This window comes from Cebidichthys violaceus, unplaced genomic scaffold, assembly GCF_023349555.1.
Source record: "Cebidichthys violaceus isolate CVI_PGR_0920_01 unplaced genomic scaffold, fCebVio1.0.p SCAF_23, whole genome shotgun sequence".
NCBI classification, from domain to species: domain Eukaryota; kingdom Metazoa; phylum Chordata; class Actinopteri; order Perciformes; family Stichaeidae; genus Cebidichthys; species Cebidichthys violaceus.
In genome coordinates this window covers 9,667,712-9,690,211 of record NW_027176406.1, presented here as the reverse complement: position 1 = coordinate 9,690,211, position 22,500 = coordinate 9,667,712, and the positions used below count along the sequence as shown (strand labels likewise).

The 22,500-nt window shown below is 43.5% G+C and overlaps 5 protein-coding genes across 5 annotated transcripts in view; 2 read left to right on the top strand and 3 right to left on the bottom strand.

The window, feature by feature from the left end:
* The window catches only part of gga3b (golgi associated, gamma adaptin ear containing, ARF binding protein 3b), a 5,988-nt gene extending 597 nt beyond the window's left edge, over positions 1–5,391 (bottom strand). Inside the window, exons 1-17 of the mRNA XM_068718886.1 lie at positions 5,339–5,391; positions 4,776–4,860; positions 4,623–4,698; positions 4,442–4,540; positions 4,235–4,358; positions 4,055–4,158; positions 3,609–3,689; positions 3,360–3,497; positions 3,113–3,194; positions 2,889–3,014; positions 2,552–2,800; positions 2,369–2,451; positions 2,131–2,273; positions 1,659–1,945; positions 1,394–1,563; positions 1,114–1,224; positions 1–951 (exon numbers count right to left, since the gene is read on the bottom strand). The exon at positions 1–951 is cut by the window's left edge and continues 597 nt beyond it. Coding sequence (XP_068574987.1) covers positions 841–951; positions 1,114–1,224; positions 1,394–1,563; positions 1,659–1,945; positions 2,131–2,273; positions 2,369–2,451; positions 2,552–2,800; positions 2,889–3,014; positions 3,113–3,194; positions 3,360–3,497; positions 3,609–3,689; positions 4,055–4,158; positions 4,235–4,358; positions 4,442–4,540; positions 4,623–4,698; positions 4,776–4,860; positions 5,339–5,378 — 2,109 coding nt within the window. The 5' untranslated portion in view covers positions 5,379–5,391 and the 3' untranslated portion in view covers positions 1–840. The remainder of the gene's footprint in view (positions 952–1,113; positions 1,225–1,393; positions 1,564–1,658; positions 1,946–2,130; positions 2,274–2,368; positions 2,452–2,551; positions 2,801–2,888; positions 3,015–3,112; positions 3,195–3,359; positions 3,498–3,608; positions 3,690–4,054; positions 4,159–4,234; positions 4,359–4,441; positions 4,541–4,622; positions 4,699–4,775; positions 4,861–5,338) is intronic.
* A 190-nt stretch (positions 5,392–5,581) lies between these two features.
* Positions 5,582–7,865, top strand: mrps7 (mitochondrial ribosomal protein S7). Its single transcript, XM_068718819.1, has 5 exons — positions 5,582–5,663; positions 6,616–6,807; positions 6,914–6,977; positions 7,061–7,228; positions 7,312–7,865. Exons 1-5 carry the CDS (start codon positions 5,620–5,622, stop codon positions 7,531–7,533), a joined length of 690 nt encoding a protein of 229 aa, XP_068574920.1. The 5' UTR covers positions 5,582–5,619; the 3' UTR covers positions 7,534–7,865.
* On the bottom strand, positions 7,751–12,880 carry LOC137878494 (MIF4G domain-containing protein B-like). The gene is made up of 6 exons (XM_068718818.1): positions 12,585–12,880; positions 11,872–11,976; positions 11,645–11,754; positions 11,162–11,317; positions 10,610–10,702; positions 7,751–9,578 (listed from the first exon to the last, which is right to left on the bottom strand). The coding sequence occupies exons 2-6, from the start codon at positions 11,948–11,950 to the stop codon at positions 9,351–9,353; spliced, it is 666 nt and encodes a 221-aa protein (XP_068574919.1). The 5' UTR covers positions 11,951–11,976; positions 12,585–12,880; the 3' UTR covers positions 7,751–9,350.
* An 829-nt stretch (positions 12,881–13,709) lies between these two features.
* slc25a19 (solute carrier family 25 member 19) lies at positions 13,710–16,633 on the top strand. Its single transcript, XM_068718623.1, has 7 exons — positions 13,710–13,833; positions 14,389–14,549; positions 14,705–14,860; positions 14,945–15,115; positions 15,264–15,447; positions 15,530–15,660; positions 15,746–16,633. The coding sequence occupies exons 2-7, from the start codon at positions 14,418–14,420 to the stop codon at positions 15,959–15,961; spliced, it is 990 nt and encodes a 329-aa protein (XP_068574724.1). The 5' UTR covers positions 13,710–13,833; positions 14,389–14,417; the 3' UTR covers positions 15,962–16,633.
* Positions 16,634–17,574: 941 nt separating this feature from the next.
* pitpnc1a (phosphatidylinositol transfer protein cytoplasmic 1a) overlaps positions 17,575–22,500 on the bottom strand; it is a 39,933-nt gene continuing 35,007 nt past the window's right edge. Inside the window, exons 6-9 of the mRNA XM_068718668.1 lie at positions 22,416–22,500; positions 20,529–20,684; positions 19,806–19,869; positions 17,575–18,829 (exon numbers count right to left, since the gene is read on the bottom strand). The exon at positions 22,416–22,500 is cut by the window's right edge and continues 11 nt beyond it. Coding sequence (XP_068574769.1) covers positions 18,519–18,829; positions 19,806–19,869; positions 20,529–20,684; positions 22,416–22,500 — 616 coding nt within the window. The 3' untranslated portion in view covers positions 17,575–18,518. The remainder of the gene's footprint in view (positions 18,830–19,805; positions 19,870–20,528; positions 20,685–22,415) is intronic.

Genomic DNA, 22,500 nt, shown 5'->3' with positions numbered 1-22,500 from the left:
GTTTCCTTTTACAGCACAAAATGAAACATTGTTGGTCCACTACATATTTTAATAGTATAATTGATAAACAGGTAACCCATGTCAAACATCTTGATGTCTGAAATAATCAGTACTTTTCATTAAACAGGATTAATTTTCCAGTTTAGTTTACCATCTTACGAAAACTACTGGATCCTGTTTTCAAATGTCTGGATATATTCAAGTATATTTTCTGCGGGCTTAGAAAGTGCTCAGCCAGAGGAATAAATAAATTAAAAGCACAGCTGTTGTATCTTAGGCTCTGCTAACAGAGAGGTTAGCAATTTTGTGATACTGCAGTCCATCACGTCCGTCAGGAGCTGAGCTCTAATGCATTGATTATTTATAGCACGTTAAAATCTGTTATATTCATCTTGGGGAAAATCCCTTTTAATATTCGTCTTAATACCATCGACCTGTAAACACCACGGCCGTCTTACTCGCCAGTGTATATCTTTAGTTTGTTCACTGCAGAAAAGTATACAAGCGCCGTATAAATACAACTTCAGTTTCTGCTGTTCTCACTGCCAGTAATAACAATGGCCAAAATGAACGATAAGGAATGTGGAGCTGGAAGGTCGAGTGCAGCTGAATTTCCCCACCTTCCCCTCCTTTCTCTCTGGGATGAATGCGCGCACACACACACACACACACACACACACACACACACACACACACACACACACACACACACACACACACACACACACACACACACACACACACACACACACACACACACACACACACACACACACACACACACACACACACACACACACACACACACCTTCATGGAGCATGAACCGGTCCCCCACACCTCTATAGCTGACCCCATGTCTCTGGTGGGGGGAACTGGTCGACCTCTCCAACCTCGTTGCACAGACGGTCTCCTAGTGTGAAAGCCAGCTTGAAGCGCAGACGCACCTTCTCCTGTGAAGACACACACCACACACACACACACACACACACACACACACACACACACACACACACACACACACACAAAGATCTTTTAGCATTATCAGCATTAAAGCTCTCTGGTGCCGACATTCTTTGTGTATTTATGTCCTTAAGTGTGATTGTGTCACCTACCTTTGCTGGGTTGGCCAGCAACATGATCTGGGTAATGGAGGCCGGAGGTAGGATGGGGTTAAACGGTGCCAGTTCTGTTCCTGATGGAGGCAGCAGCTTCACCTTCATTGACTGGTGGAGGATGAAAGGAGTCTGTATTTATGCCTTCATTAAAAGGATGAATTTTCTACAAAGTGCTTCCTTGCTGAAGGTGGCCGAGGGACAGCAACACAAAAAGTCAAATGAACACACGGAAAGAGAACGCAACAGTGGAAGACGTCAGAGGAACACGTGTCTCTACCTTTGGCACGGCAGCTTGCAGTACCACATTGTGAACAAGCAGCGGTGCCGTGTTGAGCATGGACACCACCATCACCAACACGTCAGGCCTGCCGGGGGGACAGTCGGCTGCGAAGTTGAGGAGCATGCGAACGCCGTCCTTATCGTAGGCCGTCACGGGCAGCACTTTACCTGAGGAGGGGACAGGCAGACATTCATCCAAATCATTTGTCCGATAACCAGTCGAGCCCCGTCGTCTCCTCCCTGCTCTCCCCCTGTTTCCTTACTCGGTCTGATGGCCTCCGGAGGGACGTGTACGCTGCTCAGGGAGTCCGTGGCTCTGGCCGGGCTGCCCTGAAGGGGGAGGTGGCAGGGGGACAGAGAGCGGAACAGCGGGCTGCCCGGGGCGGAGCCCAGGCTCTGGGCCGCCTTGGTGTGGGACAGAGCGGGAGAGCCGGGAAACGTTCCCTGGAGGAAAGAAGGAGAGGATGGAGAGCCACGCCCAGGTAGGAGGGGGGGTGCTGCTGCAGGCAACCCGAAGCTGCTTCCTCTGGCCGCCATCTGGATGGACAAACTGAAAAATCACATTTGATAGATCGCTATGAGACCGTAAAGTACTTTGTACACAAAATAAATCCTCAAACCTGTCAAAATGTCTACAAACAAGGACATAATAAGAGACAATTGTGTGGGAATGTACAGTGTTTACTGTTACTCAAATAGAGAGCACTGACAGAGAGGCTGTAGATGACTCTGTACCTCTTGGGATCTGAAAAGCCCATCATGGCCAGGTCTTGCAGGTCCTGGAGACTGTGTGTGGCAGCAGCAGCTGGTTCAGCTGGAGGCACAGCTGGACCTGAACAAGCCACACTGCCAAACATATCCACACCTGCAGCTGGAGCCTGCAGAGGAGAAGAGGAGACAACAGGTAATTGACCCTCTCCTGTTTACATATGAACGAACAAAGCTGCGGTTTTGCTCAACATCTTAGATGTACCTGTAAGGAAGTCCACTGATTGGACAATTCATTCAACTTGGGTTTTGATTGGCTGCTCAGAGAAGTAGGGGGGTCGTTCAGTCCTGGAAGAAGACACAGGTATTTGAATAGTCAAAAGAGCTTATTACCCAAAATGTCGAACTGTTCCTTTAGCTCAGTGAGTCCCGATGGGGGATACGCTACCTAGAGACAGCAGCTCATCATCGAGGAGTGAGAGGGCAGTGGCGGCCTTGTCGAGGGGGGGGTGACTCGGGCTGCTGCTCTGGCTGCCGTGGGAGCCGGCCAGGCGCTTGGGAGGAGGAGGCAGGACGGGGATGGGAGAAGCCGTGGGATTGGTGGAGACCAGATTCAAGTACTGGAAGGGAGGGGGGGCGGGTTGGGGGGGGCTCGGAGTGTCGAGGCCGTCGAGGTCGATGAGTGTGTCTGTGGTGTCTGTCGAGTGAAGAGGATACATGAAGCAATCGCGCCTATTTAAATGTGAAATGCAGAAACGTGAGCACATCTCGGAGACGTCTCTCACCGCTCTCGCAGTGAGCAGCTGTGGACGGAGGCTCCTCGCTGTCGCCGTTGATGTTCTGCCCCTCGACAACCTTCTTGTAGGCGTTGATGACCCTGGAGAGGTCGTCGCTGGCCTGCAAGATGTCCCCTGAGGAGTCAAAGGTTACAGACAGTTACACACAGTGGAACGGTCGAGATGTCGAGAATGGGCTCCTTCGGATAAAGAAAAACAGCAGACGAGCAAACCTAAATTGGTGTCATTGTCCTCCGTCTCGGTGGCCATTTTGAAAGCAGCACGCCTCAGCTTGTCACATCGCTCGTAGAGTTCCTGGGAGGAGAACACAAAGGGAGGTGCTGTGCTGTTTAAATGCAGCTGTGGTGTTGGTATTTGAATAATGCAAATATATAACATATTTAGATATAAATATATATATATATTGTGTGTGTGTGTGTGTGTGTGAAAGAGAGAGAGAGTACATGGACACACACACACCTTAATGATATCCCTGTCTGAGTCGGTGGAGCTGTCTTTGTTGTAGTGGGACAGCATCTCCGTGAGCAGCTTGACATTGATGTCCACCTCCTCCAGCGTGTGGATACGCTTTGTAACCTTATGCACTCGAGCCTCATCCTGACCAAAACAACAAGACACAATGTGACCGTACACCACACACAGACACGGTCACGTCATGTAAATATCATATGTATGAGCAGCACGCAGTGGGAGCCATACAGCTCTTACCTCTTTCACCATGTTTTTGATTAGTCTGTTGGCTTCCTGGAGGTCTTCTGGATTTTTACTCCGGAGAAGCTCAGCAAGCAGCTAAACACACACAAACACACTTACACACCGACCTCCTTCACTAATACATGGACAGCCCTAGTTTCACTCAGAACAAATGATTCTGCTAAACGTTTAGTGACGATGCCCTTCATTTCTTGGGAATGTAATAAACACAAATTATTCAGAGAGGAGCGTTGTTTTCTTTCCTGAGTTCACATTTCAAACAGCCTGTATGAAAATCAGAATCAGCTTTATTGGCCATGCATGCGTATACATACAAAGGATTTGACTCAGGGATAGACAATTAAACAAAAAACAAGGACAACAAGGTAGAACAGAGGTAAGCATAAACATTTATGACATAATAGTGCAACGTTACAGAACAGATGTAGCTCTCCTCTCACCTTGCCCATGTCCTCGTTGTCAAACACCGGATGTTTCGGTCGAGTCGGAGGAGAGGGAATCAGAGTCCTGTCCAGCGGTAACTCGGGGTCATGCGTCACGAGGCCTGGTGAGGAGAGCGAGGATAATAAGATGTCTTTTCACACGCATCATGTGACCCCGCCTGACTGATCTCAACACACCCTGTCTTCTCAGCGTCTGGTAGGCTTCGCCGATCTTGGTTTCATTTGGAAAAGCCACGGTCCAGCTGTACAGCATCTCCACAATCTTCAGCTTCACCTTCTCAGGTGCACTGTCACCCATGTACTGGAAAACAAGAGAAAGAGGCTGGATGGTAGCACATACAGTGAGCACACTTTTCAGATAAACCTATTTGGAGACTCGCTTACCTTTGGAGACACAACTTTAATCAGCTCGTTCAAAAATCGGTATTTTCCGACTTCATTGTGAAACCTTCTCCCGCAGTTCTTCATACACGCCTCCAACACCTGTAGACAACATTGTTAAGGTGAAGACAGCTTTGAGGGGGAGTAAAGGTGCTTGATGATATTAAGGTGAATCATTTCTTACTGTCAGAGCCTGAAGAGCTTCCCATTCTTGTGGTGAGTGTATTTTGTGGACGAGCAGAGTCACAGCTATCTGAGGACTGCAACAAGAAATTACAGATGAGAAACTTTTTTCTTTTCTTCTAGAGGTGACTAAAGAAAGATCTCACAGACGTACCCTTCAAGCTCCTTGTTGATCTGATCACAGAAGCCTATGATGTACTCCCAGTCCTCCTGTCTGTTTGTCGGATGGGTGGCTTTATCTGTCAGAGGGAGACTTTTACACTAACTTACAGTAACTGGTGTGTTTGAGGAGCACTATGTACATGCACAACAACACATCCTATTGTGATCAAACGTAACAATGCAGCAATTGTCATCCTTGTAGTTACTGATAGAGTGCTCATTGTATTGGCAGTGCTGCTCATGGCTGTCCAACAAACAGCTACAAGTATTAAACTGTGCTGAGGGACAACTAACTTCTGTAAACAATCACTGCACACACACCATGAGCTGTCACTGATAAACGTGCCCCATGCAGTGTGAATTAAGGCTCTCCACCCATCCTGCCAGTGATGCAGACTGTGAACCAGCAGGACCCTCTATCGGCTCCTTCCAGCAGCTGGAAAGCGGCTATGAGCGCGTGCTATCAGCTTCCTTAGTCACAGATTTAACGTTACTGCCCCGTAGCCAGCGAATTACCCACATTATTTAATTCATAAAATGAGATTAATCACTCACTGAGCCAGGATTCAAGCGACTCCCCTTCCTGGTACGCCATAGCACTAACAACATCGCGTGATGTCACCACCAGCGTGTGCGCGAGAGTCCAACATTATTGATCAGAATTATTTAAAAAAAAAACTACCAAACAGTGTGAACCGTTGTAAAAAAAATAATCACATCGGTGTTAAATTTTAAATTTGTCGAATGAAACTCTGATTTTGAATTCAACTTGTTTTTCTGAAGGCATCTGCAGGAGGTACTAAGCTGGGGTCCTAACTGACACTCACATTTTCAAGATGGCTGCTTCCATCTCAGGATTATTAAAACCTTGGACACCAAGGTAATTATTATTTTATAAAGACACAAACACATTAACAGGTTGTATTAGCTGTCTATTTCAAATCTCTGTGCTTTAAGCGCAATTTTACTGCAATTCAGTAAAGTAACAATATATGTTATGTGATTGCTCTAATGTTTAAATATCTGCCAACACGAACGTTAAATAGCAAGTCTGCGATCAACTATTATGTTCATTATTACGCTTGCTGCCTCTGTCCTATAATATAGATTCAGTTATTTTATTGTTTTTCAATGCTCTTACTGATAATCTCATACATGGCAGAGCGTCTGTCATACTGCACTACATACACAGACGTTAGACTGGCCTTAGATCAAGAACCTCGTCTTTTATCAGCCTGCTTTATAATTATTATGTATTGTTCTGTGACTCTGACTTCATTTAATTGATGGTATCCTTTTTATTGTCGTTGGTTTTTGCCATGGCTCTCTGTCCTTTAATATGTAATTTTACATCTTTTATCTTATTTTATGACTTTATATTTGCATGTTATATTGCTTCGTATACCTCTCTATGCCTTTATGTATTTTATGCTTTTGTTTTCTTCTTCACTTAATGTTAGATCAAATGTATTATTATTTTGACTATCAATCAGCTACTGTCAAGTGTCAAGCTTTTTTAACCATTCAATGAATAATTTACACTATAGTGTCTAAAATATTTACATCATTTTTTTGTTAATTTAATGGTCGAATCTATAAACGTCTTCAACTGTGTTCGACCAATAATAAAACCTAAAGTTTTTAATTTACAGTGATAACTGAGAAAAGCAGCAAATCCTAATTAACAGTTAACCAGATCATTTTCTGTTGATCAACTATATATTCCAGAATTAATCAAATGAAAAATGTTTCAAAGTTTTATATGATTTGACTCATTTTTCAAAAATGTCAAATTAACTTGTGAAACTCTGTCACGTGTCCTTTGTTGGCAGAGTGTTCCTGGTGAGGTGGAGCAGATACAACCCGTACTATCTGGAGCCGGAGGTCAGGAAGGAGGCCTACGGCACACCGGAGACGGAGCTGAGTGCCGAGGAGAAGGAGCAGCGGGAGCTCAAAGCGCTCCGACCCATCAAGGCAGCAACCAGCGGAGTCACCAGCTCTGTGTTCAGCGACCCGGTCCTCAGGTACCACAGACAGACACCCCCCAGCTCTCTGCAGCAGGAGGTCACGTCTTCACTCAATGCTCTGAGAGTTCATGTCAGGCGATTAATGTTTCTCTTTGCTTTTCAGTAAATTCATCAACATGATGATGACGGACGGAAATAAGGTTCTGGCCAGAGAGATCATGACAGACGTAAGAAAGCAAACACAGTCTCAAAGTGGAGCTCAAAGATGTGCTGTGTGTCTAAATCTCTCTCGCTCTCTTTCTGCTTCCAGACCCTGGAGAGCATGAAGAGGAAACAGGTGGAGAAATACCACAAAACTCCAGAAGGGAAGAAGGAGGAGATCGAGTGTAACCCCTACGCCATTTTCCACCAGGCTCTGGAGAACTGCAAGCCTGTCGTTGGGCTGGCCAGCATACAGAAAGGTGGAAAGTACTACCAGGTGAGTGATGAGGCAGGTCAACAATTGTTTGATCTGAAAGAATAAAACATAAAGTAATTATATTCTGTTCGGTCTCCACCCAGGTGCCCATCCCTCTTTCGGACAACCGACGTCGCTTCCTCGCCATGAAATGGATGATCTCAGAGTGCAGGGACAACAAACACCGACGCATGCACATGTACGAAAAGCTTTCCCAGGAACTGCTGGCGGCATCCGTGAACGAGGGCAACGTCATCAAGAAGAAGTTTGAGCTGCACAAGATGGCCGAAGCCAACCGAGCCTACGCTCACTACCGCTGGTGGTAGAGAGGAACCCCTCGGGACTGAAGCACAGACATTCAGGGACCCGTTTTGCTACTCGGAGCGCTTCTGTGAATAACGAACACCATGAAAACCCTTTTGTTGGAAGGACTACGCTGTAGAAAGTGCCGGAGGACAACAGTGAAATATAAAGGGTGACCTGGACTACTGCATCGTGTACAATATACAGACGTGCTCCACTGTATTGTTAATAAACACACAATTAAGGAAAAACTTCCAAGATTTATTAGAACAAAACATTTGCATTAAATGTACAACCCAACCATAAAAAATGGAATTGAGAAATGTAAAAATGTAATAAAATATATGAACAGATACTTTGCAGTCAGCACTGCGTCCCGTCATTAAGGGACAAGTTTAACTCTTCAGATCACTTTAATGTCGTTGAACTTATCGTGTTTGTTTTATCAACTTGGTCTAAAGGTGGTGAAAAAAAACCTTAAACTGAAATCCTCAAACAACTAGAAGAAAAATATTTGGGGAAATATAAAACATTTCCTAAATCCTGACCATGGCTGAGCTTTTAATTAAATTATTTTCCAACACCGAGGTTGATCAGTCCGCTAATTTTATATTAACCTTTACTTATTTACATATAATTACAGGAACAGCTTTTCAAAACAATGCCATTTCAAAGAGATGTAACATTTCTACCACATGACATTCGTCTGCTTGTGTCTGAATCAAAGGCACAGCTCTGGTTAGAGACTGAGAAGCCGTGAGAGTCGACAGACTGAGCTCAGCTACATACGGTGGAGTAACCAGGAACACGCCTCTCTACTGGTTTTAGAACTGACCTGCATAAACATTCCTCCTGCAGTGGTCAGAGTAACTAAGCACGTTTACTTAAAAACAACTGAGGTAAATATTGTACTTTCATTTATTTGATAACTTTAGTTCCTAGATATTTTGCAGATTCAGATTAATAACACAAGATGAGTACTTTACTTTTGGTCACTGTGGTATTGCTACTTTTAGTTCAGTAAATGGTCAGAGTACTTCTTCCAACTACAAAATAAGAGCTCTGGCTTCGTCCAGAAGTGTTGCACGACGCTGTTCTTGTTATATTGGCACGAGTTGTTTAACAAACGAAATTTGTGAATTTAAATTTAAAAATGTAAAATATGATCAGTAACTCTTGGTCTTGTGTGTATTAGTCGAGCTGTAACAAAGAATGAAATAAAAGGTCCCTGAATTAAGACACTTTATCACTTTATCTAATTAAAACAGCCTCATGTAACCAAACAGTAACTCTACAGGACTAAAGAGGCACAAAAGTCCTCTGAACAGCAATTCAAACCTTTTGTAAAATGTCAATTCCACACAAACTAAATTAAAAATATTGATTATCAATTAAAATTTGGTCGCACAACAAAAAGAAAGTAAAGCAAAGACCAGCTTGTCTCTTACTGGAATGTCTGTTCCAAGTCCTTTGGATTTGGTAAAAAATAAGTTGGACTTTGAAAAGCTTCTTTAAAACAGGAATGCCTGCCAGATCAATAAAAAAAACAAAAAAAAACAACATAAAAAATATCTTCAGCTTCTTTAAAACAAAGTGTACCTGAATGTGGCTAAACCTCGTTAACATAACTTTGTGAACTATTGCACATTCCACATCCACGGCACCAAGTCTCGGAAATATTGTCAAACAGCCAAATCAAAAAGTCTTTTTACAGTTTTATGAAGCGCCGTCTTCTCAAAACCCCTCCGCTGGTCTCCTGGAGGATGTTGATGTCCTTCAGAAAGTTGCTGGTTTTTAATGATCAGAGGCTGCTCAGCACCCTCGTTCACGCAAAACAATCCTAGTCGGCAATCTCACTGTAGTAGTACTTGTGGGCGGTGCCGCTGAGCACCCAGCCTCCGGCCCTGAACTCCAGGATCTCCAGCAGCAGCAGACGGGTCATAGAGCTCAGGCCCTTCTGCAGCAGGAAGCCGTCCCGCAGCAGGAAGAACAGCTGGTCCATCCGCGGGCCGTTCACCTTCTCCAGCTGCTCTCCGATGCGATGCAGCTGCACCACCAGACAGTCCACCTGCAGAGGGAGGAAGAGGAGGGGACGTCAGGAGCTTCTATACATGGCACTAGTTACATTACAGTAAGGTAATGGCCTCAGACACGGTCAAAAACATTTGTGAATAAAGCATGGTGGTCTAGAGAAGATGAGTTTTGATTTTGATGGACTTGCATTGAAAGTCACAGTGGTCTGCACCTCGTCTTATGTGATTTCTCAAAGTTAGACATGAGTATTATTGCTACCACGGCCTGTGACTCAAGAAATGTCATAAGAAATCAGAATTGCTCCTAAATACTTCTGCTACAATGTCACAAACTTGCTTTGGGAATGTGACAAAGAGGGAGTCAAGGTTAAAGCAAGGTTAAACTTAAAACCAACACAACTCATGTGACTAAGGATAACTAAAATTACAATGGGTTGTAGATCAGCAATGTCAACATTAACGCTACTTGATGTCAGCTTGAGCTGAATACTTTTTTTTACCCGTTCTCTTCCTTTAACAAAGTCGTGATTAGCTTTTAGCTTGATATTCCCAAAAATGCTAATTAGCAAAGGCACTTAAATCTGTACTCCTGAAAAGTGCTGAAACAAACCACAACGGTCTGCAACCAGATTGGTCAAACAGTTCAGGGTGAACAAGGAGACCATGCAAGGTTTATACTTAATAACCAACACAATGTATCAAAGGTCAACTCAAATGAACAATGGAATGTGTCCATCACTCAACAGTAATAGCAGCAATGCATAGATGTGTGCTGTGGCGGTCTTGAAGGCTCAAAACCAAACGACAATGAGGCAGCGCGGATGTCAACCACATACTGAGGGAGCTAGAGAGTGAGCACACCGTCTGCTTTTATAGCTCAAGGACCCAGGTGAGCCTAATCAAGCTAACGACCGTCTCATGTCAGCCAACTGCCTGCTGAGGTGGACCAGGACCGCCTCCACTGGGAGTGGTGTGAAAAACCAATGCCTGCACATGCAGGCTATCTATCACTGTTGACTAATAAAATGAATATAACAAGAGAAGAAATAACTACACTGTTTCTCACCTCCTCTTCATTTATTAGAGCATCTGGTTGGGCCAGCCTGATCAGACAGTCATACACAGGATGGACCAGAGCCACCATCGGCATGTTGTTCACCTAAACGTCAAGAAAAAAAACCAAACATAGATAGTGCTCAAAGTTTAAAAGACTAACACTTTTTAATTGATGCAGCGGTGTTGTTTAATTTCCCTTTCACACAAAGTGAAAAATGAGCACTGAGCCACTATTAGGAGAGTTGACCTGTTCAAAACAACAATGGCCGTTATCAAGGATGAAACCTGAGTCACTCTGTGAAAGTTGAGGCCACACCTTCATATTTAACCCTTCTATTACCACACATACAAACAGGATGTTCAAAATGTTGCAGCAACAAGAGAGGCACATGTAAAGTGTTTTACATCTGAACACAAGATGTGATTAAAGACATCACAAGCTGACCGCTAAAAGACAACACACTCAAGACATTTTACAATGTCGCTCCGTATTACTGATTAAGCCCACGTGATAACATTACTAGGTGTAAAGGTATCTTAAGGGGAAGCAGCAGTAACTCACTTTGAGGTAGTCGAAGACGTTAGAGATGAACGTGACGAAGCACACCCACTCCTGCAGCGAGCGCCCCCTCGTCTCCTCGCGGTTCTTGAACTCCTGCTGGAGGCGGTTCAGCACGTTCCTCCTGAACACGTTCCCATTGTTCTGCTTGGCCTCGGCCTGCAGCGAGGTGACCAAGATAGAAGGTTGGAGGTATGGACAAAAAAAAGTCAGGAAACACAGCGATGTAGGTAAGCTGGCTTAAGAGCCTCCTGTTGCTCCAGTGTAAACTACCAGTTAGGCATTAATAAGGGGAAGAGGATTAAGAATTTGGTTAAGAGACTTAATGAGATGTTTAAGTTCTGCTCTGGTTTCTTAGATCCCTCTATCTCAATGGTGCTCAGTGTCTTGATCAAAGAAAGTAATGTGGACAACAAATACTGGTAAATGGACAACCAGCCCTTCAAACTGTGTAGAGGCAGATGTAGTAGTAAAACCAGTATGGACCTGCACGATGGTGTAGCAGATGCGTCCGGCCTCTTTGCTGAAAATCTGGTCCTTTAAAGACTGATCCACGATGATATCGGATACCTTCTCCAGGTTCACTGAACTTGGATCTGAAAGAAACAAAACTGCATTTACAAAAAATTCTTGTCATTCACACAGAGGATGCTGCAGGAAACATTGACCTGATGCTGAAATCAGTAATAAGAAGTCAGTAACACGCTAATAACCTTTCAAGGCTGTTTTCAGCAACATCTGTGTGTCCAGGTCAAGAGACTGGATCCTGTAGTCATCAGTAGTGTTTTCCATCACAGACGGTAGTACCCAAAATACACCTGAGAGCGGTCACGGTGGAAAAAGCAGACAATACTTTTTACTGCTTTTTAGATCTAACTGGTATTTTAAAACGAAATGTAAACACACACACACATTGAGGGTCTGCCTCAAGCCTGGGCTAGAAACACATGAACGTTAGAGACAGAGACAGCAGAACAACTTGTGGAGCAACAATAACAAAATCCTGTGCTGTCATCAAACTGCCCACAGCTCATTCACTGAGGGATTACATGGTCCGACGAGGGTCAAATGTCACCCCATACCCCAAATCAACAGATTTAATTCAAGCACATAGTTAATATTCCTTTAAATTGGGAGGTATTTATACCGTTAGCCACATGTAACTTACTACTAACGTTTGGCTAACGTTATACGTAATGTTAGCTAACCTAACTGACATAAAATTAGCTAACGTTAGCTTGAGTGCGTCTCCTCTATTGCAGAAAGCAAAACGTTAATGTTGAGAGTTAGCGTCAAGTTTGTTATTTAACGTACATTTGTTACGTTACAACCGCCAAAAGAAAGAAACAGAGTAACGTCAGCTAACGTTATATGTAGAGTTAACAGAGTTACTTTACATTTCGATAATAACAATGCGAAAAATTACCTAAAATTGACTCCACTTCTTTACACCGAAGCTGGTCATCCCACTCGGGTGGATGTAAAGCAGACGTTAGCCTTTCAAAGCTGAAGTATCGCGGCGAGATGGGTCCCTGCCTCTCTTCAAAAATAACGTAACGACGAACGAAAGAGAGCTATTTGTGTCAACAGTAAAAGTCCCGATCCTCGTAGTCACAACGCTTATCTACACTTCCTGCCGAATTTTATATTTTTTATATTGAATGTAATCACCAGAAATGATATGTGGGTGATCCCAGAGCCGTATAAAGAGATCAGCCATGAGCAAAAATTATCCGTTTGAGTGAACGGAGATGACGTGACTCTCGTTAAACAGCTCTGGGTAATCCTACGCATCCATGAGGTAATCATGCGCTTATCACCACAAGTGTACGGCGACCTCTAGTGGCCATATGACGTAGTTACAACACGTTGACTTTTGAAATGTTATGTTGGTTGAAAGTGAACGCAGGAAGATTAAGTACATCTCTGTCTATTAAAAATGAATTGTGATTCAATTTGAACGCTAAATAAGTCAAATTAAATACAACAAAAAAAAGTTTTATTATGTAATTAAATTACAGGAAGTTGCAAAAAAATATTGAAGAAAAATACATGAAATGGACTTTCTAGGCACAAAAGTTGCGTTGATTTGTAAGGTTTAGTCACTTCATACTCTGCAGGTAACAAGTAACTACAATGTTAGCTGTTGTTTTTATAAATGGCATGCATACTGCTGAGTTTTTTTGTGAATAAAAACAGGAATTAACTGCAGTATTTCAACTTTTACTTGCCTTTTTACTATGCCTAATTATTTTGCATATGCTTTAATGAGCATTTATCATTTGCATATTCCATAAAGACTATTATGCAGAATTACATAGTCATATCCTCTATATTCAAACTAAAAGCATAGCTTCACATTAGCAATTCTACATCAATTGCTCCATATTTATAGGAATTATTAGGGATGTTAACAAAATATTTTACGCCTATGTTGTCGATGGACGTGTTACTTTCGGTGTGTTGAAGCGAGGCAGTGATTCATCTTGTCGCGATATTTCTTCTTTGAAAGGCGGAGTACGGTCCGTCTCACCCGGAAGTAATGCTGGCAACGTGTGACGTGCAGCACAACACTTATGAGTAGAAAGCTGTCTTGTCCTATTATTGTTGGACCGGACGTGTCGGGCTCAGCACTGCAGCTGTAGTTTAAATGTATGAAGGACTTTAAATAGAAGGTAAGTGTCTGCAGCGCAAAGGCATCACCATTGTTGTTAGCTTAGCTTAGCTAGCCCCAAGGTCCCACTGCATGTCCTCTACATGTTGACAGTGTTATGTCTCTAGATATTGATGCTTCTACAATAGTTTAGGCTTGACGACAGGTTCTAAAAATGCCAAGCGATGAAGATGTGCCACAAACTTCTGCAGACTCAAGAATACATATGAATGAATGACGTTAGGTGTGTTTATGCATACAACTTCTGGGTTTACAAGACACCCCAAATTAGTACACGTCAGATCCAGAATACTGCTCCCCCCCCCAAACATCAGTCTGAAAGTCAGTCAAACAAAGTTTTGAATAATTCAAATTTTACTTTTACTTGTAAAGGAGTACTTTTACACTGTGGTGTGTATACTTTTTACTTAAGTAAAGGACACCAAAATATTTCAGGGTTTTGTCAAGTAATTTTAATGGCTTTAAAATGGTTTTCCACCCTGAATCTGCCAACTTTATAATCCATTTCAAACACTACAAAACACAAATACTGTATTTCCATCATTTCTCTCTGCAGTGTTTACGAGCATCTGTTCCTGTGGTGACATGGTGGGCTATGACCCCGGGGCTCAGGGTGCAGCCCTCGCCCCAGAGGAGGCCGCCCTGGCCGGGTCAGCTGCTGGGATGGTCACCCGCGCGCTCATCAGCCCCTTTGATGTTCTCAAAATCAGATTTCAGGTAATGATGTGTGGGACTGCTCTCTGTGTGCGGTGATCGGGACTCACGGGCACTGATGAAATAGAGCTCAGTGTCATATTTCACCAGCTGGACTCTCATGGGTAATAGTGCCGTTTGCTTCCTGTATGTTCATCTTTATTTCTTTTCCCCCACAGCTGCAGATTGAGAGCGTGTCTTCACGGAGGCCCGAGGGAAAGTACCGGGGATTATTTCAGGCTTCCCGGTGCATTTACTCAGAGGAGGGACTCTCTGCTTTCTGGAAGGGCCACGTCCCCGCACAGCTCCTCTCCATCTGCTTCGGGGCTGTCCAGGTAGCGCCTGTGGCCTTTTTCAAAAACCAACCTGACACCACGATAACCTGTATTTCCATGTTTTAAATAACTGTGTTTTTGCAGTTTGCCAGTTTTGAGTTTCTGACGGAGGCGGTCCACAAGTCGACGCTGTACGACAGTCAGACGGCAGGTGTTCACTTCGTGTGCGGCGGCTTGGCTGCGTGCTCTGGTACTGTGGTCTGCCAGCCTCTGGACACCCTGAGGACGCGCTTCGCAGCTCAGGGAGAAACCAAGGTGGAGAGATTTTGCTCGTAGTCAAGAATTTCTCACCTCCATAGTGTTTCTTCTAGTTTGTTTTAAACTGGATAAAGTTTGCTAACTTTGGCCGGCATTTAACTTCATGAGCCCCAAACCCTGTGTCACGCTTTTTCGTTCCTCTCAGGTGTACAGGAACCTGCGTCACGCCGTGTCCACGATGTGCCGCTCGGAGGGAGTGCTGACATTTTACCGCGGCCTGTGTCCAACGCTGCTGGCGGTGTTTCCTTACGCTGGGCTGCAGTTCTTCTTCTACAATGTCTTCAAGAAACTGTTGGCTCCACCGCCCAAAGAAACGGGAAACTTAGGAGGTCAGTGGAGATGGTGGCATTCATAAAGCATGTGAAGTGTTCACGGCGTGACGTTTTATCTCTTCCTATGTCCCCTTTCAAGGCCACCTGAGAAGCCTGGTCTGTGGCAGTGGAGCTGGAATGATCAGCAAAACAATCACGTACCCCTTCGACCTCTTCAAGAAGAGACTGCAGGTGGGCGGCTTTGAAGCAGCCAGAGCTCAGTTTGGACAGGTAAGCTCCTCCACATCGTGTTTCACATACCCGGAGCGCGTCTACGTCTGCTGTGTAAGCATCGTGTCCGGTTTCTCGCGTGCAGGTGCGGACTTACAAAGGCCTGGTGGACTGCATGGTTCAAATAGCCAAAGAGGAGGGCGTCCGAGGCTTCTTCAAAGGCCTCTCGCCCAGCCTGGTGAAGGCGGCGTTGTCAACAGGCTTCACCTTCTTTTGGTACGAGGTGTTCCTCAATGCCATGCGGGACCTCAAGGAGAGACGGAGAACAAACGGCGTCATCAAAGACCTAGGGGAAAGATAGTGAAGGGGAAAAAAATTAAATAACAGAGGCACAATCACGCACATCGGAAATAGGACCGCTCTTCTTTCTTTGCACTTAACACATGTGATCAACTGGGTCGATGTTCGTTGGAGGTTTTTGTTGCGTTTACATGTAAGGATATGAGAACATAACCTCATTGTCTTTGTGGTGTCGTTCCACCTCGGGTTGTATAAACAGTGATTTTTGTTGTTGTATGTATTTAATATTATAGGGGTTTCTGATGGTATGGATGCTTGCTTTTAAAAGATAAATGTCCGAACAGTTTATGATCAAGCTGAACTTTGCACATTTTACGCTCCGACTTATTCTTAACTTTGCCAACGTTCACTCATATTTTCTTGACATTTCTTCATCTGCCTCATCACACAAAGCACATTTTGCTGAATAATCATCTTCCAGATATCATTAATAAGATGATTATTAAGCAAAATTTGCTTTGTTTGTGTGGTCGAATGTGTTCACAAACTCATGTGTAATATTTATTTTGTTTTGTACTGTGGTGGAAAGAACGGCATCCTGTTGACTGTAGGTGCAATCCACTCTTTATTAAGAGTTTAGCGTTAGTTTGTTCCAAGTTAAACTCTGTAAAGTGGCTGTGCCCACAGGTCTATCCAACACTTTGTTTTTATAAATAAACGTTTTTTGTAATAACTGAGTTGTCTGCGTGGTCCGTTGTAAAGACTATGCATGTTTGCAAAACACCGTCGGTAGTGTGTTTTTAAAAGTGACCGTGGGTAAGTGGAGAGCAGGGCTGCCTTTCAATCAGAGGGTCGTCGGTTCGATCCCCGGCTCCTGCTCCGCTAGTCTCATGACCTTGAGCAAGACACTTAACCCCAAAATCCCATAGCTGTACTGAATTGTAAGTCACTTTGGATAAAAGCGTCTAAATGACTGGAATGTAATGTAAAAAAGTATTTACCTGTGCAGCAACTATACAGCAGTATTAGAAGGATCCATACGGTGTTGATTATAGTCAGACTCACACTTGTTTTTAAATGGTCTCCTCAGATTGCAGTAGCATTAAATTAGGTAAAAGTGCATCATGACTTGTTTCGGACCCAAAGTGAAGGACTTGTTGGAGGAGAACCATTTAATTTAAGCTCAATGTCTCAACATGAGGCCAAACAAGAACACTGGGTGGTAAACCACTCTTTATACATTTTCAAACACAAGGCTTCATATAGGTTAATCACATCGTTGGTAATCAAGTCAACATTTGTATCACCTGCGTTGTCTTGCCTCCTCTGTATGCGTTACATGTTATGGCGCCATCTGGTGGTTAAATTAAATCCAGCCAAAAGAACTAAACAAAGTTCAAATTCCAATTTTATTTCCAACAAATTATATCAAAACTAAATAATAACAGTTGTACTTAACATCTAAGGAAATATCTAAGTCAAGCTCCTCATTCAGTCCATGTTGAGATGATGTTTTTAGTTTATGTTTTCAAAATGCTTCATGTTTAAGGAGAAATGCATCCAGATTGCTTCTTGAAATAAGCTTTCTCAAAGCCTTGTGTGGCTGTGCCCTAAAACATGGATTAGATCTCCCAATGTTGCTTTTAGGAATCGAGGTAAAGACATCTCACGCAGTTATGGATATATCAGGATTGAATTTTAATTAAATTTACTGAATACAAAACCCATCAACAGTATGACAAAAAATGTATACATTTGAAATGAATAAAGATGCAAAACATGCAAACCACATGACCGGTCTGTAAAAACACAACATCAAGTGTGAGACCAAGCTAATAAAAACAGAGAACATTTAATATTCAGTCTCTGCAGTTAAAATCATGCTATTACATAAGTCATTCACAGACGTTGTAGCTGACAGAACTCACTATAATGAACACTTAAAGAAGATAGAGAGTCCTGTTCTTTAAAATACAATTTCATAGCAGCATCGTCACTTGATATATTCTTTTTGAAGTACTGACAATTTACCGGTTAGATATAGATCATACAATATATACAAGAATACACAATCACCTTACACCTGACTGTGAAAACCATAACACTCAACTGATACAGTGGCCAACGAGGATCTGTCGTAAAGTCCTAACCAAATAAATAGATACGTCAAACCACAAGGTCCAGTTAACAAAGCCAGAGACTCCGATGCCTAACGAAGAGAAAACTAATTCTGTACATGTAAAGATTATGTGCAGTGACTGAACCTCAACATACCTTGTCAACACAAAAAAAGCAAGGTGATAATCTGGGATAAAAACATTTTCAGGAATGTAAACTAAAAGAAGAATGAGGAGCCTCCAGCTGCTTTTGTTCGCACTACAGGACGCACTATACCTTTACACCTCGCAGGACGTTTTGCTATGGAGATCAGGCTGCCTGTCTGAACCTGTTGGCTTTTGCTGTAACACCGGCGAGTGTGCCGAGGGGGCTTGGATCACCAGGACAGTGAAAAGTCTCCTTCACTTCAGCTGGCTGAGGGGGCATTGTGGGATGTGCTGGGCAGGCATCCTCCACTGATCCACAGGTCAAAGACGTTCACCAGTGGCGCAGCCCTGCTCTCACTCTGGCTGCGGACTGGAGTTCCAGGAGAAAAAGCTGGGCAGTTTGAAGAGGGAATCCCTCCGGCCCGGATCCGGCAGGGTCAAGGTCTCCGGAGCGGACTTCTTCCTGGGGCGCTCCTTCGGCACCGACAGGAACTCGGGGGCTTCTGTGGAGAGGGGAGTGGACGGGGCGCTGCTGGGGCCGCTGCGGGCGTTGGACGGCAGGGGGGTCTCTGAGATGGAGATGGCGGGGGGGAAGGTGCCGATCTTCAGGTTGGTGGCTTCTTGTGTGGCACGCTCGTACTCTCTGACCTCCTCCATGGTCATGTCTGTGGCGATGGATTACACACTTCAAAAGAGTGATAGGACTCCATTCTACAGAAGACAGGGACACTTTGTCCAGGGTCTTATGATTAACATAGACAAAAGTCAGGGGAATTAAATGGACGTCGGCTATGGTTATACTTTACTAACAGTCCAATTATTGCTGTATCACTTCTATGTAAAGTAATGAGAAAAGCAGGAAAAGGACTACTGACAGTATTAGACTGTCACTTATGATAAGTTGCCTGTGCTTTAAAAGCAAATGAAATAATAATGGCTCAGAGGAGGCGTGAAATGAATCATGAAATAGTGGAGATGAAAAGAGAGTACGCACAATGAACCTTTCAATGAAAATGAAAAACTCAAATCAAATTAGAAAGCCTCATTAATTTAGAAGATGAGTCACTTTCATGAAATACAAACAACTTAACAATACCAAAAACAACATGATTCAGCTATGAGTGTCGTGACAGCAACAGGAACCAGTCCAAAATATGTAATGCTAGAAATGTAGGCTGAAGTATCATCATGTATTCACTTCTGCATTGCCTTTAGAATGACAACAGTGCTCACAGGGTTTCTGACATAAAGACATATAAATGCCACCACCATGTTGTTATCTCTGTTGGATTAAATGGTAAACAACAGCACACAAAGTGATACAGTTATCTATCCATTCAGAGAGATTGTCATCTGTATAAACAAGAGAATACTGCAGTGTGCACTGTGTCTAAATAATGTATGAATAACAGTGGTAGCGATGAAACACATGACCCTTAAAAGACATCAGTTTTATACATTCTATAAGGTATACTTTGAATTTGACCCATACAATCTGGGCTAAAACGGTAAATAAACTTTATTCCTCTCTCTGACTTCTGATTTGTTCCGCATTACCTAACTACAATCTTGAGATGAGTCCGTGTCTACACACAAAACTAACCCATGTTTCATCAGCGCTGCCATCTCCAACAAACTTACCGATCCACTCATCCACCCAGGCAAAGGCCTGCCTGTGTCCTAAAAGTAGGACATCTCGAATCACCTGAGCAGAATAAGAAAAAGAGAGAGAGAGAGAGAGAGAGAGAGAGGAAGCAAGGAGAGGCGCAAGATCACAAAGGTAGAACGATAAAGAGGGACAGAGGGAGTTCAAGGAGAGAGGATGTGAATCACAACACGTTAACTTTCAAGGTTGTTAATGTTTCAAAAACATTTTCATGTTCAGAATGTTTCCGTTCACCCCGTGAGGAATATGATTAATATGAGTCACTCCAGGTGTTACCATGTGAGTAATGGCCCTGACACGTGTGTATGTGTGTGTGTGTGTGTGTGTGTGTGTGTGTGTGTGTGTGTGTGTGTGTGCGCCTCGGGCAAGGAGAGCACAGGGACGGTTCACCCCAGAAACTGATGTTGTAGAGGGCTAGGTGAAATTTATTTAGGAAATAGGAGATATGGAGTTTAAACTGTGCAGCCGAGATAAGGGAGGTGGTGCAAGGTAATCTGCAGGATGTGAACAGGGCAGATATTGTAGAAGGTGAAAATGGAGCATCTGATTTGGTTCACGGCACACTGGTGGTGTGTCGCATGTTTTCAGAGCAGAAAAAGAATCGCCTGAAGCACTGACATCGATCAACAAGGGTGAAACAGTTTGACTGAGTAAGGAAAGGGTATTTCTGAGAAGAAAGAACTGGTTTTTATTCCGACCTTGTGTACAAACTGCTCCACACGTGTTTGCAGGCCCCAGACTTCAAACTTGACAGAGACCAGCTTGTAGGAGCACATGATGGGCTCTTGGTTGTTGATCCATCCTTCCTCCAGGAGGCCTCGGTTAGTCTTCTTCGACTTAAAATAATGCAGATCCTGCAAGGCCATGAGACACCAATTTAGAGAAAAGGTAAGACCAAAAATCCTCTTTTAGTTTTTCAACCTGTACCTTATTAAAATGCTGTTTCCCATCATTTATCTCTCTCACACACACACACACATTTCCTCCTCCCTGCCTAAAGGACATGAACATGCATTCATTATGTGTGAGTTTCCCTACTCACAAACTTAGCGTGCATTAATCACTGCTCCCTATAGACTAATTATGCTGTAGTGCTCATTTGTCTTGGGGTCATGTGTCTGACTGTGACAGTGTGCGGGGGTGGTACAAAACTCTCTCAGCCCTGCTGGGAAAACACTTCACAGTGTGAGGCAGAAAAGGCCTGTTGCATTTGTCTGCGCATAAAACGTGTTGTACGTTAATTGGCAGACCTTTTAAAATGATTTATTTTATACAATACCACGATTACTGATATACTGAATAGTTTCAGGAAATATTCTTATTCGCTTTCTTGCTGAGAGTTAGATGAGAGAATCGCTACCACTCTCATGTCTGAACATCTAAATACGAAGCTGCAGCCAGCAGGTTAGCTTAGCTTAGCACAAAGACTGGAAACAGGGGGAAACAGCTAGCCTGATGTGGTTTTACGAGGGATAACGTGAGCTCCTGGAGTCTTTGCTGGCAACCTCACAGTACACTTCAGGAAGTGAGCTAGGCCAGTAAATAGTCAGGCACCTAACCCCTGTTAAATCTACAACGCATTGTTTTTACATTTCAGTTTTTATAGGGATTAATCAAACAATGTAGCAAATTTTAGTACTATCAGACAAAGCCAGGCTAGCTGTTTGTGCTAAGCTAAGCTAACAGGCTGTGGAATAAGTATGAAACAAGTATGTCTGTGACCACTGTTATTTATTTCTTAGATTTAATATGTATAAGAAAAATCTGTTGGTGTTGTCTGAGCCCAGCATGTAAAGCAAGACAACGACAAAAAAAGAACACACTTGCTATTAGTTCATTGATGCTTTCGAGGTGTCTGACTTCATTCATGAAACTGGTCTGTGTTGTACATAGTCAGGTGTGGCTCCAAAAAAACATCCGTCTTTAAAATCAAATGATATTTACATTGGCCATGTGACATCCACTTTTAGCCCTGGACAGCATCTCTGTGCTATTTTTAGCTGTGAGAGGATAAAAGCAGAAGACCATAAAGCCTGGTGGGAGGTGTGTGTGTGTGTGTGTATGTGTGTGTGTGTGTGTGTGTGTGTGTGTGTGTGTGTGTAAGTGGGGGTGTCAATGCTGCACTGATATCATGGCCCCTCGTGATTATTAATAGCTCAGCATTTTATGACCATCACACCCTGACAGACGGACAAACACACACACACACACACACACACACACACACACACACACACACACACACACACATAAATGTCAATCACCACAGCTAATGCCCATCACCTCCCCCTCACATAAACATGCATTTCCATCACTCTGAAGAGGCAGATGGTCAAAAATGAGCTGGCGCTGCAAGAGAAAGATAACACCCTATTCTGTCTTCTCACACGCCATCCTTTCTTTTCATCTTTCATTTGTGGACTTGTTTGCGCCCCCGTTCGTCTCCATACCCTCTCCTCTATTCTCTCCTTTTCATCCTTCCATCCTCTGTCTTTGTGTGCATGTATTAATTTGCCCCGTGCTCCTCTACATTCATACAAACATATATATTTGTATCATAAGGTCAATGACTGGACTCCCCTCACCTCTGACTCCTTGTAGTGGCGCTCGGGGATCTCATCATAGCAGATGTCCACGAAACACACCTCCGTTTCCTCTTCTTTGGGCTCG

Excerpts from the sequence above, each read along its gene's own strand:
- mrps7 (XM_068718819.1), top strand. The coding sequence starts at position 5,620 with ATGGCTGCTTCCATCTCAGGATTATTAAAACCTTGGACACCAAG. Across the intron at positions 6,978-7,060 it reads CCAGAGAGATCATGACAGAC|ACCCTGGAGAGCATGAAGAG; the intron begins GTAAGAAAGCAA and ends TTCTGCTTCCAG. Across the intron at positions 7,229-7,311 it reads AAGGTGGAAAGTACTACCAG|GTGCCCATCCCTCTTTCGGA; the intron begins GTGAGTGATGAG and ends GTCTCCACCCAG.
- LOC137878494 (XM_068718818.1), bottom strand. The coding sequence starts at position 11,950 with ATGGAAAACACTACTGATGACTACAGGATCCAGTCTCTTGACCTGGAC. Across the intron at positions 11,318-11,644 it reads TCTGCTACACCATCGTGCAG|GCCGAGGCCAAGCAGAACAA; the intron begins GTCCATACTGGT and ends ACCTCGCTGCAG. Across the intron at positions 10,703-11,161 it reads ACGTCTTCGACTACCTCAAA|GTGAACAACATGCCGATGGT; the intron begins GTGAGTTACTGC and ends CTTGACGTTTAG.
- slc25a19 (XM_068718623.1), top strand. The coding sequence starts at position 14,418 with ATGGTGGGCTATGACCCCGGGGCTCAGGGTGCAGCCCTCGCCCCAGAG. Across the intron at positions 15,448-15,529 it reads AGAAACGGGAAACTTAGGAG|GCCACCTGAGAAGCCTGGTC; the intron begins GTCAGTGGAGAT and ends TCCCCTTTCAAG. Across the intron at positions 15,661-15,745 it reads CCAGAGCTCAGTTTGGACAG|GTGCGGACTTACAAAGGCCT; the intron begins GTAAGCTCCTCC and ends TCTCGCGTGCAG.